At 32.8% G+C, this 16,145-nt stretch overlaps 1 protein-coding gene across 1 annotated transcript; it reads right to left on the bottom strand.

Moving 5' to 3' along the window:
* Nucleotides 1–1,715: 1,715 nt before the first annotated feature.
* On the bottom strand, nucleotides 1,716–13,252 carry kctd5b (potassium channel tetramerization domain containing 5b). The gene is made up of 6 exons (XM_073831123.1): nucleotides 13,005–13,252; nucleotides 8,361–8,469; nucleotides 8,137–8,228; nucleotides 5,561–5,656; nucleotides 2,916–3,041; nucleotides 1,716–2,247 (listed from the first exon to the last, which is right to left on the bottom strand). Exons 1-6 carry the CDS (start codon nucleotides 13,206–13,208, stop codon nucleotides 2,218–2,220), a joined length of 657 nt encoding a protein of 218 aa, XP_073687224.1. The 5' UTR covers nucleotides 13,209–13,252; the 3' UTR covers nucleotides 1,716–2,217.
* Nucleotides 13,253–16,145: the final 2,893 nt, after the last annotated feature.

A 16,145-nucleotide genomic window follows, 5' to 3' on the forward strand; every position in this document is an offset into this window, starting at 1 on the left:
CTTGTGGACAATATGTAAACGTCTTTTAAATAAACAATAACATGTATTTTGCATGATCCCTCATATTTTGGTAAAATAATGAACATTTTGCAGATTCTGCAAGGTGTATGAAAACTTTTGGCCCCAACTGCAAATCATAGGACAGTGGCATCCAAAAGTCAGAGACCACAAAAAAAGGGATTTTAAACCTTTCCAAAAAAGCAAAAAATGTAAGTAAATGAATGACATTGATTATGCGACTCTTTGTACAGACACTCAGATTTTCCTTGACGCTCTTTGAAACATCACAAATCATGCATAAGTACATGATCATCTGGTTTTGTTGATGTTATTGATTAAAGAAAAAGCAAGACAAAGCAAATACTGAGAGACTTGTAAAGAAAAGCATTCACTTTAAAGGGGTCATCGGATGCAAAACTCACTTTTACATGTTGTTTGAACACTGATGTGTGTTGCCAGTTTGTGTACATAACCACCCTACAATGATAAAAATCCACCCAGTGGTATTTTTTTAATCTTTAAAAGTAATATCCCCTTTTTAAAATCAGGTCATTCTCAACTTCTTGTCACTGTGTGACGGCACACAGACAGAGGCCACTCCCACGATAGTTGATTGACATGAACGCCTTACCCTAGCCCCGCCCTCACCGAGCTGAAACAGTCCGACTCTGATTGCAATTGTGTGACTCAGGTGCAGAGGAAGACTCTTATTGAGTGATTGAGGTGTTCTGTTGTTGGATGTGATAATAAAAATAGCAGTTGTCATTTACTCCAGCCGCTGAAGAAGCAGAGGATTAATGTTACTTTCGTTTTTGAAAGGAAAGTGCCGATCCCGATCTACATATGCGTCTATGTTTGTGCGAATCGTTCCTGATGCAGCTTCACCCACAGCAGAAGTGAGTAGAAGGGTTTATGCATCTTTGCAAATGGCCTTTCTTAATAATGTGCTAGTTAGCAAGTTTTGCAGCTAAACGCGGCAAAAGTAAACATTATGGCTCGTCATCCCACGGCAGAGAGGGGCGGGGCGAGCAGAGCTCATTAGCATTTAAAGGAACATGCGACAGAATAGCTCACTTTAAAAAGGGCTGATTTTGACAAGGTAAAAGGAGTGTTTTTTTACACTACCCTTAAGAAATTTTAACCAAAGTATGTTATAGACTTTCCATTAAGACCCTTAAGAATCAAATCAATATGTGGAAAATGGCCATCCGATGACCCCTTTAAATAAATAGTCCACCCAAAAATTTAAATGTTATATTTATTTGCTTACCCCCAGGGTCTCCAAGATGTAGGTGACTTTGTTTCTTCAGTAGAACACAAACGAAGATTTTTAACTCAAGCCGTTGCAGTCTGTCAGTCATATAATGGCAGTCAATGGGACCCATGGCTTTGAGAGTCAAAAAAACACACACAGACAAAACCAAATTAAACCCTGCGGCTCGTGACGATACATTGAGGTCTTAACACATGAAACAATCGGTCTGTGTGATGTATACACACGATAGATCGCTTCTGCGCATGCGTCTATGCCAGAGCAGGTTGATGCGTCACGCACGGCTGTTGTGAATGTGCTCAGGACAGTTGGATGTTGCGGTGGATCAGAGGTAAATAATGATATAAATACTGTTCAATTTCTTGCACAGACCGATCGTTTTGTGTGTAAACACCTCAATGTATCGTGACAAGCCGCAGGGTTTAATTTGGTTTTGTCTGTGTATGTTTTTTGACTCTCAAAGCCATTGACTGCCATTATATGACTGACAAACTGCAACGGTTTGAGTTAAAAATCTTTGTTTGTGTTCTACTGAAGAAACAAAGTCACCTACATCTTTGATGCCCTGGGGTAAGCAGATAAACATCCATTTCTAACTAAAAAATCAAGTATTATCACTTTTGGACCTTACTGTATGTCCATTATATTGATTGTGGTAACAGGTGGGCAGTGATTTAGAGTGACGTGTCCGTTTCCTTTTTGATCCCTGAGATTGTCATTGGTCCTGCTCTCCAGATCCTGACCACAGAGTCCGAATCAGTCTCTGAATCCATGAAGATCAAAACAAGCAAGCATCCCAGATAAACAAGCACCATAAAGACTGGAATACAGTGGACATGCTCTTCACGTGCTGCTTGTGTGCGTCAGGTGTCCAGTGCTCTTGAGGCATGAAGAGAACAAGTTGATAGAGCTGATATGTTTCAAAACACGGCAGCTCTAGATGATCATATTCTAGAACCGCGTTCCTGTAGAATCTGAGGGGGGAAAGAGCAGAGGATTTACATAATACTATAAAAGATTACTAATCTGTACTAAGCTACTGTCAGCAATACCTGAAACACAACAGCCATGTTTGGAATAACACACTATTCCCATTACAAGAGTTTGGAGTCTGTAGGATTTTAAAATGTTTTTGTAAGTCTCTTCTGCTCACCAAGGTTGCATTTATTTGAGTAGAAATACAGGAAAATCAGTAATATTCTGAAATATTATTACAATTTAAAATAAATGTTCTCTATATGAATATATTGTAAAATGTAATTTATTCCTGTGATCAAAGCTGAATTTTACGCATCCATCCTCCAGTCAGTGTCACATGATCCTTCAGAAGTCATTCTAATATGCTGATCTGCTGCTCAAGAAACATTTATGATTATTTTCAATGTTGAAAACAGCTTCATATATTTGTAAAAATCTTGATACTTTGTTTTTTTAGGATACTTTGTTTAAAAGAACAGCATTTACAAGAAACGGAAACATTTGGTAACATTGTGAATGTCTTTACTGTCACTTTTAATCAAATTAACATGACTTTGCTAATAACAGTATTTAAAAACTAGACTGACCCCAGACTTTTGAATAGTAGTATGTAGTATGCTAGTCATCTGTTTAGAACACAGCCAAACACACACATGCTTCTTACCTTGGCTTTCTCACTGGTTTGGGTGTTGTTGCTGTATGATTGGTTGTGCAGTTCCTTAGAAACAACACACAAGAACTCCGCCTGATCTTCATTACCATAGTTATAGGAGGATCCGATATTGACCAACTACACAAAATATGAATGAGAGACAGAAATGAAGAGGAGAAGATGGAGGTTAGCAACTGTTCTCATTGAGTGACTATAGATAGTTAAAGGAATAGTGCACTCAAAAATGAAAATTTGCTGACAGTTTACTCAGCCGTAGGCCATTCAAGATGTAAATGAGTTTGTTTTTTCATCAGAACAGATTTGGAGAAATGTAGCATTAGATCACTTGCTCACCAACGGAAACTCTGTAGTGAATGGGTGCCGTTAGAATGAGAGTCCAAACAGCTGATAAAACATCACAATAATCCACAAGTAATCCACACCACTCCAGTCCGTCAAATAATGTCTTTTAAAATGAAAAGTTGCGTGTTTGTAAGAAACAAATCCATCTTTAAGACATTTTTAACTTAAAGTTTACATAAACCTTGCAGAATCTGCAAAATGTGAATTATTTTAACAAAGTAAGAGGGATCATACAAAATGCATGTTATTTTTATTTAGTGCTGACCTGAATAAGATATTTTACATAAAAGATGTTTACATATAGTATACAAGTTAAATTTATAAAAATGACCCCATTCAAAAGTTTATATACACTTGTTTTTTAATATTTTATTGTTACCTGAATGATCCACAGCTGTTTTTTCCCGTTGTTCTACAGAAAAATCCTTCAGGTCCCACAAAGTATTTGGTTTTTCAGCATTTTTGTGCTTTGAACCCTTTCCAACAATGATGATTTTGAGATCCATCTTTTCACACTGAGGACAACTGAGGCACTCATATGCAACTATTACAGAAGGTTCAAACACTCACTGATGCTTCAGAAGGAAACACAATGCATTAAGAGCATGAAAACTTTAGGCAGATTTGAATATTAGGGTAAACTTAACTTATTTTGTCTTCTAGAAAAATAAGAAAGTATCGTCTGTAGCTAAATTAAAAAATAAGATATCTAGGCAAAATAAAAATGTTCATATCAAAGGTTTTGATACTGTCTCTTAATGCATCATGTTTTCTTCTGGAGCATCAGTGAGCGTTTGAACCTTCTGTAATAGTTGCATAAGAGTCCCTCAGTTGTCCTCAGTGTGAAAAGATGGACCTCAAAATCACACAGTTATTGTTGGAAAGGGTTCGAATACACAAAAATACTGAAAAACCAAAGAATTTGTGAGACCTGAAGGATTTTTCTGAAGAACAGCGGGCAGTTTAACTGTTCAGGACAAACAAGGGACTCATGAACAACTATCACTAAACAAAAAAACACAGCTGTGGATCATTCAGGTAACAACACAGTATTAAGAATCAAGTGTTTGTAAACTTTTGAACAGCGTCGTTTTTATAAATTAAACTATTATTTTCTCTTGTGAACTATATGTAAACATCTTTTATGTGAAATATCTTATTCAGGTCAGTACTAAATAAAAAATAACATGCGTTTTGTATGATCCCTCTTATTTTGGTAAAATAATTAACATTTTGCAGATTCTGCAAGGTTCACTTTTGACCTTAACTGTAGTTCTTTTCATCTAAAATATGACTTCTCCATCCATAACATTGCTTTCTCCAGTGAAAAAGTCAAAGTTCAAGTCAAAGTTTAAAGTTTAAACGCCTTAATGATGGATTTGTTTCTTAAAAACACACACTTTTGGCTTTACAAGACATTAATTGATGGACTGGAGTGGTGTGGATTACTTGTGGATGATTGTGATGTTTTTATCAGCTGTTTGGACTCTCATTCTCTCATCCATTGGTGAGCAAGTGATGTAATGCAACATTTCTCCAAATCTGAAGAAGAAACAAACTCATCTACATCTTGGATGACCAGAAAACATGTTCAGTAAATTTTCATTTTTGGGCGAACTATTCCTTTAAAGCGACAGTCCACCTTAAAATGCCAGTGATTATGAATCACTGCCTTAACTCTCATTGGAGTTTGCTTATATTCAAATACAGGTTTGACTTGAGTGAAAACTGGTCATGGAAGCTTGGAGCTTGAAGGCACTGGTTCCCATTTACTTTTATTGTACAGGAACCATAATAATAAAGTACATTGGTCATTTTTAGGTGAACAGTCCCTTTAACAAAATACATCATGGTGCACTTATATTTTCAACATGCTCAGGAATGCATTTGCATGCAAAGACTCGGTCCTTGTTAATATACTTCTAAGCATGCAGAATAGTGTGCATCACCAACATCTGTGCAGGGGACGGCATTCTCTGTGACCATTGCAATAAAAATCAATCTTGTGACGGCATGCAGTGGTTAGTGGGAGGACAGGGGATTGTTGGACACACCTCTCCACTGTGGGCGGGGTGAGTTTGGCTTGACTCCTCCCCCTTCACCTCTCGAGACACAATCAGGAAAAACTCTGACTTCTGGGCCCGCCCATAACCTACACTGACAAGCTGCAACAACCAATCAGAGCGTAAGGCAGGGCCTGTATCACACACCGCAGCTCAACTGAACCGGCGGGAGCGATTCTGATTGTTGTGGAGCTGGAATGATCAGATGAACTAAGGCCAGGTTCGATTTACCTGCTCAAACTTCCATCCGTCTGACATGGTCGAGACCATCTGAGTAAGCTCTTCCTCTTGACACTGCAACACTCTGTAAACATGCTTGACTGGCGTCTGAAAACAGAGACACAGACTGTGAAAATATGTAAAACATTTGACCTTCATTTACATTCGTCATTTAAATATGAATTAATTTAATGTATATGTATGCGTAAAGGCACATTTGGATTTGCATTCTGCCTGTTAATCCCTAAATGACACTTTAGGTAATTTATCACAGTAATTTATATCTTAATTTTGAACAATATATCTAGTTTTTGTGAGAAACTGCAAGAAAGTCAGAATTGAGAAATATTTTTTTTCTCACAAATGCGAGTTTGTATCTCACAATTCTGACTTTTTAACTCGCAACTGCAAGCTTATATCAAGCAATTCTTAGAGAAAAAAGTCAGAATTGTGAGATATGAACTTTTTTTCTCAGAATTGCATGATACAAACTCGCAAAGTTGAAAACTTTTTCTCAAAATTGTGAGGTATAAACTTGCAATTGCAAATTACAAAGTCATAATAATGAGTTATAAAACTGCAACTGCGAAAAATAAAGTCAGTGTTGAGAGATATAAACTCTCTATTCTGACTTTTTGTCTCAAAATTGTGAGATACAAACTTGCAATTCTGACTTTTTCCAAATTGTGATATATAAACTCGTACTTGCAAATTATAAAGTCATAATAACGAGATATAAAGTCAGAATTGCGGGATATAAACTCTCAATTGCGAGAAATAAAGTCAGAATAGGGAGAAATAAACTCATAATTCTGACTTTTTCTCAAAATTGTGAGATATAAACTTACAATTGTAAATGATAAAGTCATAAAAAGATATAAAGTCAGAATTGGGGGATATAAACTCAAATGTGAGAAATTAACAGATATAAACTCGCTATTCTGACTTTTTCTCAAAATTGTGAGGTATAAACTCACAATTGCAAATTATAAAGTCATAAAAAGATATAAAGTCAGAATTGGGGGATATAAATTCGAAACTGTAAGAAATAAAGTCAGAATTGAGAGATTTAAACTCGCAATTCTGACTTTTTCCAAATTTATTGTATAAACTCGTACTTGCAAATTATACAGTCATAATAATAAGATATAAAGTCAGAATTGTGGGATATAAACTCTCAGCTGCAATGAAATAAAGTCAGAATAGGGAGATATAAACTTCTGACTTTTTCTCAAAATTGTGAGATATAAACTTCCAATTGCAAATGATAGAGTCATAAAAAGATATAAAGTCAGAATTGTGGGATATATACTCTCAAATCCGAGAAATAAAGTCAGAATTAAGAGATATAAACTCGCTATTCTGACTTTTTTATCCTCAGAATTGTGAGATACAAACTTGCAATTTTTTTTAATTGTGAGATATAAACTTGCAAATGCAAATTATAAAGTCATAATAATGGGATATAAAGTCAGAATTGTGGGATATAAACTCTCAATTGCAAGAAATAAAGTCAGAATAGGGAGATTCTGACTTTTTCTTTTTGTAAACTTCCAATTGCAAGTGATAAAGTCATAAAAAGATATAAAGTCAAAATTGTGGGATATAAACTCTCAAATGTGAGAAATTAACAGATATACATTTTTCTCAAAATTGTGAGATATAAACCTGAATTGCGATTAATAAAGTAATATTAACAAGATGTAAAGTCAGAATTGGGGGACATAAATTCCCAGTTGTGAAAAATAAAGTCAGAATTGGGAGACATAAACTCGCAATTCTGACTTATTTTCTCGCAAATGCGAGTTTTTATCTTGCGATTACTTTTTATTTCTCAAATGTGAGTTTGTATCTCACAATTCTGACTTCATTATATTACGCAATTCTGAGAAAAAAAGGTCAGAATTGTGATTTAAAAAGTTATAATTCCTTTTTTTATTTTTTTTTTCAGTGGCAGAAATGGGCTTCCATAATAATATAATATAATATAATATATAAAATGCTAATAAAAGTATAATGTAAATAAATAAAAGTATAATGTGGAATATTAGTCAAAGTTTCTTGTAGAAAAAGCAATCAGAATCCAGTCACAAAACAGCGACTTTCCCTGAACCCAGAATAAATCTTTTGCCAAAAAAAAATGCATTATTGCTATCAGTCTTGCTTTGATAAATCACCAGGGTTGTATTTGTTATCTACAACTACTCTTCTGTTAATTGAAATAAAGCTGTAATAAAATTTTTAGATGAAAAACTACATAAAAAATGAGGAACGTTGGCAACTAGCACTAAAATTGCTATTTGGAAATAAAAACTAAAACTGAACTAAAGTAAACACAAATAGCAATATTCTGGAAAAAAACAACATAAAAATATCAAAAGCACATCATAAAATCACAAGAAAAAACTGAACTAAAGCATTAATAAAAACTGCAAGCAAATAATACTAAAAATAACACAGTGAATCACCTACAAAGTGTGGACGCATATCTCAGTTTTTAAGTCTGCTTGGACAAAGGGATCTAAAAATAAATCTTAAAGGGTTTCAGTGTAAGTTTCAAAGTGAATTGTGTGTTTCTGCTCGCTTACGTGTGTCGTCTTGGCTTCTCTTTCATTGATCTTTTCTTTGATGAGTTTTATTAATGATGTGATGTTGTAAAACTCTGCCTCTTCGAGAGCTCCTTAAACACACACACACACACACACACACACGCACACACACACACACACACACACACACAAACAGAATGAAGGCTACACAGCAGCAATCACAGCCTCAATCGTGTCAGTTTGACTGTGGATATGTGTCATACCCTCCTCCGTCAGGTTCTTGTTGAGAACCAGCTTCCCATGTCTGAGGTAATTCAGCACAGGCCCAAAATACATAGGATCCCTGTCAATCAAATACGCTCCAGACTCATCCTACAGTAGAAATCAACAGAGAAAGATCCATTAGGTCTGTTTTTATTTTAGCGTAGCGTGTGAGTCTGCGAACACTAAGAGAAGAGAAGCATTAGAGGAAAGTGAGTTTAAACATTAATGCGTTGTGCGTGTTCAAGTGCGCTGGTGGGACTCGGCATGTCTTTCCGTAATGGCACGCAGGCCGCAGTCATAAAAAATAGACGTACGTAGACACAAACTCATCGCCGCGTTTAGCCTTCAACCAGGACGATTGCTACCGAACCTGGAACAGTGTGTGAGTCTGAAATCACCCTTTTATCAAATCTGGGGCACAAACAGCGTGGAGTGATTTCCCAGAGCCTTAGAGACTCCTGCTCTTTACAGGGTTAAAGCCCCTAGAGAGCAGGATTATTCTGGATTAGGGTTATTTTGAGATTACCGCCTGAGATTTGAGAGATGAGAGGAGGTGAGACAGCCGGAGCTGTGCGAGCCCGAAACAATGTGACACGAGCTGTGCAAACGGCTTAAATGATTTTATTTTTGTTATAGTGCAATGACACTTAAATATGCACTTTAACTATTATATGACAAGGTTTAAAGCAGAAGTGTGTGAGGTTTGTCGCCTTCAAACAAAATATTAAATAACGCAAAAATAATTACTGTTTCAAACAGGTTTCCTTAGGCACCACCCCGCCCATATTTGGCATGTAGCTCCGCCCCCAAACTCACACTATTGGTGGAGACAATAAACAGGGCAATGTGTTGGTATGTGCTTATACTTTTTCTAAAGAATCAAACTACAAATATTTTACTTTATAATTAGGCATATCTCAGCATATTAGAATATAATAACTAAAGTATTTTAACAAAAAAATGTTATTAGGCAGTAAGATTTCATAGACTGTAGAAAATTATTTTTTGCACCCATATAACATGCCACAATAATGGTATTTCTACTCATTTTTCAATTTTTTTTATTAATTTTATATATATATATTTATCAGTTTTCAATATATATAAATTTTTAATAATATAGGCAATTATTTTATCTTTATATTACAAAATGTTTATTTTCATCCATTCAGTATTATAATGCTGTTTCTACTCAGTTTTCAAATTTTATTAATTTTTAAAATATATTTTACTAAGTTTACTAAGATCAGTTTTCTGACCCAAAGTGGTTTTAAACCCAGTTTAAACATTGGAAAAGCACTTCAGCTCCAATTATAAGTTAAAATACGTGATAATAAATATAATTCTATTTAATTATACAGGAAATTATTTCATCTATATATTACAAAAAAAAATAAAAAATCATTCAGTGTTCCCATAATGCTGTTTCTACTTAGTTTTCAATTTATATATATATATATATATATATATATATATATTTTACAATTTTTTATATATTTGATCAGATTTCTGACTCAAAGTGGTTTTAAACTGTGAAAAGCACTTCAGCTCCAACTGTAAATTAAAATATATGATAATTAATGTAATAATATAGGCAATTATTTCATCGTTATATTACAAAATAGTTCTTTTCATCCATTCAGTTACTATAATGCTGTTTCTACTCAGATTGTAAAAATATATTTTACTAATATTTTTGATATATTTGAACAGTTGTCTGACTTTAAGTGGTTTTAAACTCAGATTTAACATAAAAACACTTCTGGAACTGAAAAGCAATTTAGCTTCAATTATAAATCAAATGTGAGAATAAAAATTATAATATTTAATAATATAGGCAATTATTTTATTTTTATATCACAAAATATTTATTTGCATCCGTCCAGTGTTATCATAATACTGTTTCTTCACAGTTTTCAATTTTATACATTTTTAAAATTATTTTATATATTATATTAGTTTTCTGACTCAAAGTGGTTTTAAACCCAGATTTAACATAAAACACTTGGAAAAGCACTTCAGCTTCAATTATAAATCAAAATGGTATAATAAAAAGTATATTATTTAATAATATAGGCAATTATTTCATCTTTATATTACAAAATATTTATTTTGATCCATTCAGTGTTAACATAATGCTGTTTCCACTCTTAATATTTATAATTTTTTTTAAATATATTTTACTAACATTTTTGATACATTTGATCAGTTTTCTGACTCAAAGTGGTTTTAAACCCAGTTTTAACATAAACACTTTGAAAAGCACTTCAGCTTCAATTATAAATTAAATATGCAATGATAAATATAATAATATTTATTAATATAGCAAATATTTCATCTTTATATTACAAAATATTTATTGTCATCCATTCAGTGTTAACATTATACTGTTTCTACTCAGTTTTCAAATTTTATACATTTTTAAAATATATTTTTTTATATATTTGATCAGTTTTCTGACTCAATGTGGTTTTAAACCCAGTTTTAACATAAAAAAAAACACTTTAAGAAGAACTTTAGCGCCAATTATATAGTAAAATATGTGATGTATATAATGATATTTAATAATATATGCAGTTATTATATCTTTATATTACAAAATTGTCATCCATTTAGTGTTACCATGATGCTGTTTTTACTCAGTTAGCAATATTTATACATTTAAAAAAATATATTTTACCAATATTTGATATTTGATTAGTTTTCTGACTCAAAGTGGTTTCAAACCCAGTTTTAACATAAAAAACACTTGGAAATTATAAATCAAAATATGATAATAAAAATTATAATATTTAATAATATAGCCAATTATTTAATTTTTATATTACAAAATATTTATTTTCATCCATTCAGTGTTACCATAAGGTTGTTTCTACTCAGTTTTAATTTTCTATACATTTTTAAAATACATTTTACTAACATTTTTTATATATTTGATCAGTTTTGTGATTCACGGTGGTTGTATAAAGTGCAATGAATTTGCAACTTTAGTTATAAACTTGATTTTAACTTGATTTTTACTTAAAACATTTACATTGTTATTTGTAATCAACTGTGATATTTAGCGGTTTCTGGGTCATTTTTCTTTCTACCCTAATTTTGTCCTAGTGCACATTTTAGGTTAACAAAATACTTTTTTCACAATGCATTTTAATCATTTTGGGAACAATTTAAGACACAGTCGCATCAGAAGCCTTCACTTGAAAGATCCACCAGTGATCTTTGCCTTATCCGACCCGTGCAGCATAACCTTTGACCCTGATCTCTGACACAGCTCAGGTGTCATAAGCGGGATTGTGTCCAGATTACAAGGCAAAACTGGGGCAGATGTGCTGATGATGTCCCCTAACGATGCCACAGACAAACAAGGTGCCACAATCCACCGCACGTCTTCCCAGCCACGAACACTCACAGAAGAACAGAAGAGACCTTGTTCTGGGACTGGGAGAGGAGGGGTGGAGCGGACGGTAAAAGTGTGTTTGTTCGTGTCCATCCGACAGGAAAACAACTCCAGACAAAAACAACCATCTGGACAAGCCCTAAATTACCATAAATACAATACAAATAACTCTATACAGCAATATAAGCGCTTATGAACTTGTGAAGATAAATAACAGCCAGATAGAGTTTCATACTCATGACCCATTTAAAAGAAACTCCTCAAAATTGAAAAGATAGAGATCTTTTGTCTTGTGAATCATTTGATTGTGCATGATTGAATTATGTTAAATTAAAATTAGGAACTGATTTGCTACAATTATATATTAGAAACGTGATAATATATAATAATATAAAAAATAGGAAATTATTTCATCATTACATTACAAAATATTTAATGTCATACATTCAGTGTTACCATTCTACTCAGTTTTCAATTTTTATACATTTGTAAAACATATTTTACTAATATTTTAATATATTTGGTCAGTTAAAGTGGTTTTAAACCCAGTTTTTACATAAAAAAACACTTGGAAAAGCACTTCAGCTTCAATTTTAAATCAAAATGTGAGAATAAAAATTATAATATTTAATAATATAGGCAATTATTTCATCTTTATATTACAAAATATTTATTTTCATCCATTCAGTGTTAACATAATGCGGTTTCTACTCAATGTTACATTTTTAAAATATATTTTACTAATATTTTAATATATTTGTTTAAAGTGGTTTTAAAAGTTTTAACATAAAAAACACTTTGAAAAGCACTTCAGCTTACATTATAAATCAAAATTATAATATTTAATAATACAGGCTATTTTTTCATTTTTATATTACAAAAAAATATTTTCATCCATTCAGTGTTGCTACAAAAATGTTCATATATTAATTATGGCAATATCCTACATAGGCTAACAACGGGTTTGTATAAATAAAATTACATAATATTTTTACCACTTAAATGTATTTATGGTGTCAACATAATAGTATTACAATAATATTTAAACTTAAAATGAAATAGGTTTCACATAGACTGTGTTTCACAGACTTCTCCACTCTCTAACCTACTTTTCCCAGCCATTCTTTATAAATTACTTATAAATAAACTAAATAAATAAATGCTCTGGCTTACAAACTAGGTTATTTACCTCAGTAGAACTGGTGAAATGGTCTCTAAATGAAGTAAATCAAGCTTTAGTTACCTTATCCGAATCGAGGTCTGGTTCCGCTTGGCACAGCCGGAACAGGAACGATTTGGGATCCCGGCAAAGCGTCTGTCTGGTGGTCAGAAAATACGTGCCGCCGACGTTCAAACGGACCCACTTGGAGGATCTGTGGTTGAAGGTCTGTACCGAAGCCGGTCGCCGACAATCGTGGCCGCTGATTTCGCCGTGACTCTCGGCCATTCTGAGCGCGGTGTTCTGCTCAAATGCGTAACGGTGACCGCGAGTCTCTCCAACGATCAACAGACGCGCGCGTTAGAGCGCGAAGAGCGCCAAAAAGAGCGCGCGGCACTCGCTGACGGGAACGAGAAACACCCCTCAGTTTTGTTTTTAGGCACAAGACACTGAAAAGCCACGTTGTGTGTTGGTATTTGTGACATATAGATGTACTTCTAGTGTTTTGCGATTGAATTTCTAGTGATTCAAAAGAGAATCATTCTTCTCTTTGACTCTCTTTTTTTTGATTCAAAAGAGAATCATTCTTTTGAATCGATACTTTTTAGTGATTCAACCGAAGCGCTTTTCGCAAAGTGTTTGGGAAATGTAAAATTGTTAGGAAGGGAACAGTATAATTAATAATAATGGGAATAATTTATTTTTATAATTATAAATATTATAGAATATGCTTAACGTTTCTTGTGATTCGAAAATAAATCACTTTTAAATCAATACTTTTTATTGATTCGACCAAAGCGTTAGTCACTCATCTGTAACAAACATTTTTTTTAACAGTTAACTTGTTAGACAGGAACAGTAATAATTAATATTAATGTAATAATATTAATAATGGGAATAAATAATACGACTAATTGTAAACATCAGTAAACCCACTGTAACGTTTTGCAATTGAATTTCTAGTGATTCGAAAACGAATCATTTTTTTGAATCGATTCCTAGTGATTCGACCGAATCGCATCAAAATGTTTGGGAATCCCTCATCTGTAACAAAAAGTAGTTTAACAGTAAACTTGTAAGAAGGGTACAGTGTAATTATTAATAATAGGAATAATTAATTTGATTATTTATAAACATTAAATCCACTGTAACTGAATTTCTAGAGATTTGAAAACGAATCACTCTTTTAGTTCAACACTTTTTAAGTGATTCGAGGTGTTTGGGAATCACTCATCTGTCAAACAACTTTGTTTACCAGTAAAATTGTTAGACAGGGAACAGAATAATAATAATGGGAATAAGTCATCTGATTAATTTTAAACATTATTACATCAACTGTAACGTTTCGCGATTGAATTTCTAGTGATTCGAAAACGAATCTTTTGAGTCGATACTTTTTAGTGATTCGACCGAAGCGCTTTTAGCAAAGTGTATCACTCATCTGTAACAAAAAAACGGTGTTTACCACAGTAAAATTGTTAAGACGGGAACGATGTAATTATAATGGGAATATTTGATTTGATAAATTATAAACATTACTGAAAACTAACGTTTTGTGATTGAATTTCTTGTGATTCGAAAACGAATCATTCTATTGAATCAATACTTTTTTTAGTGATTCATTTTAATGATTCCACCGAAGCGCTTTCAGCAATGTGTTTGGGAATCATTCATTTGTAACAAAAAAAGTTTACCAGTATAATTGTTAGACAGGAATAGTATAATTAATAATAATGGGAATAATTTGATTACTTATAAATATTATTACATCAACTGTAACGTTTTGCGATTGAATTTCTAGTGATTCAAAAGAGAATCATTCTTTTGAATGGATACTTTTTAAGTGATTCGACCGAACCGCTTTTCGCAGTGTTTGGGAATCATTCATCTGTAACAAAAATTATTTCAACAGCAAACTTGTTGGGAACAATAATTAATAATAATGGGAATAAATAATTTGATTAATTATAAACATTATTACATCCACTGTAGCATGTTGAAATTCAAATTTCTAGTGATTCGAAAACGAATCATTCTTTGGAATAGATACTTTAAGTGATTTGACCGAAGCGCTTTTAGCAAAGTGCTTGGAAATCACTCCTCTGTAACAAAAAATACTTCAACAGCAAACTTGATAAGAACAGTAATTAATAATAATGGGAATAAATAATTTAATTGTAAACATTAATGAACCCACTGTAAGGTTTTGCGATTGAATTTCTAGTGATTTGAAAAAGAATCATTCTTTTGAATCGATACTTTTTAAGTGATTCGACCGAAGCGCTTTTAGCAAAGCGTTTGGGAATCACTTATCTGTAACAAAAAGTGTTTAACAGTAACATTTTAAGACAGGAACAGTATAATTAATAATAATAGGAATAAATTAATTTGATTAATAAAAAACATTATTAAATCCACTGTAAAGCTTTGCGATTGAATTTCAAGTGATTCGAAAAAGAGTCATTCTTTTGAATCGATACCGAAGCGCTTTTCGCAAATGATTTGGGAAAATCATTCATTTATCAGTAAAATTGTTAGAATGGTATAATTAATAATAATGGGAATAATTTATTTGTTTAATTATAAACATAATTAAATCCACTGTAACGTTTTGCGATTAAACTTCTAGTGATTCGAAAACGAATCATTTTCGTGTTTGGCAATGACTCACCTGTCCAAAAAAAAAAAAAAAACCTTTGTCTATCGGAAAAAAAATCTTAGATGGAAATGGTAAGAGTAATAATAATAGAAATAATTAATCTGATTAATTATAAACATTGTTAAACGAACAAACGTTATGTTACGAATAATACTGCTGTCAGCAGTAATATTAAAACAAGCAACAACGACAATTAAAGCAATTCATGAAACCTAATAGTGAAAACGCATTAATAAACAGCAAATTTACAACAAAATGAACGTAAAATAACACGCAGAGAATTCTTATGTTGGTTGTAGGGAATCGTCCAAACAAACCGATTCAACACAAAGATCCGAATTTGATCAATCCCACAGATTTCAAAAGGAACATCCGGATTGAACTCGTGGGAATTAAAATGTGACTTTGTTCAATAGAGAGCAGCCTGTTTAAAAACCTTTATTGGCCATCATATGATACTTGTGATTCACAAATTCCCAGTAGGTTTTGAGACAAAGCCTATCTTTATTAGACTGAAGGGCTCCACTAACAAATGTGAAATTCCATTTGGTTACTATAGAGGGCGA

This window comes from Garra rufa, chromosome 24, assembly GCF_049309525.1.
Source record: "Garra rufa chromosome 24, GarRuf1.0, whole genome shotgun sequence".
Classification (NCBI taxonomy): domain Eukaryota; kingdom Metazoa; phylum Chordata; class Actinopteri; order Cypriniformes; family Cyprinidae; genus Garra; species Garra rufa.

Excerpts from the sequence above, each read along its gene's own strand:
- kctd5b (XM_073831123.1), bottom strand. The coding sequence starts at position 13,208 with ATGGCCGAGAGTCACGGCGAAATCAGCGGCCACGATTGTCGGCGACCG. Across the intron at positions 3,042-5,560 it reads ACGGATGGAAGTTTGAGCAG|TTGGTCAATATCGGATCCTC; the intron begins GTAAATCGAACC and ends TATTTTGTGTAG. Across the intron at positions 2,248-2,915 it reads AAACCAGTGAGAAAGCCAAG|ATTCTACAGGAACGCGGTTC; the intron begins GTAAGAAGCATG and ends TTCCCCCCTCAG.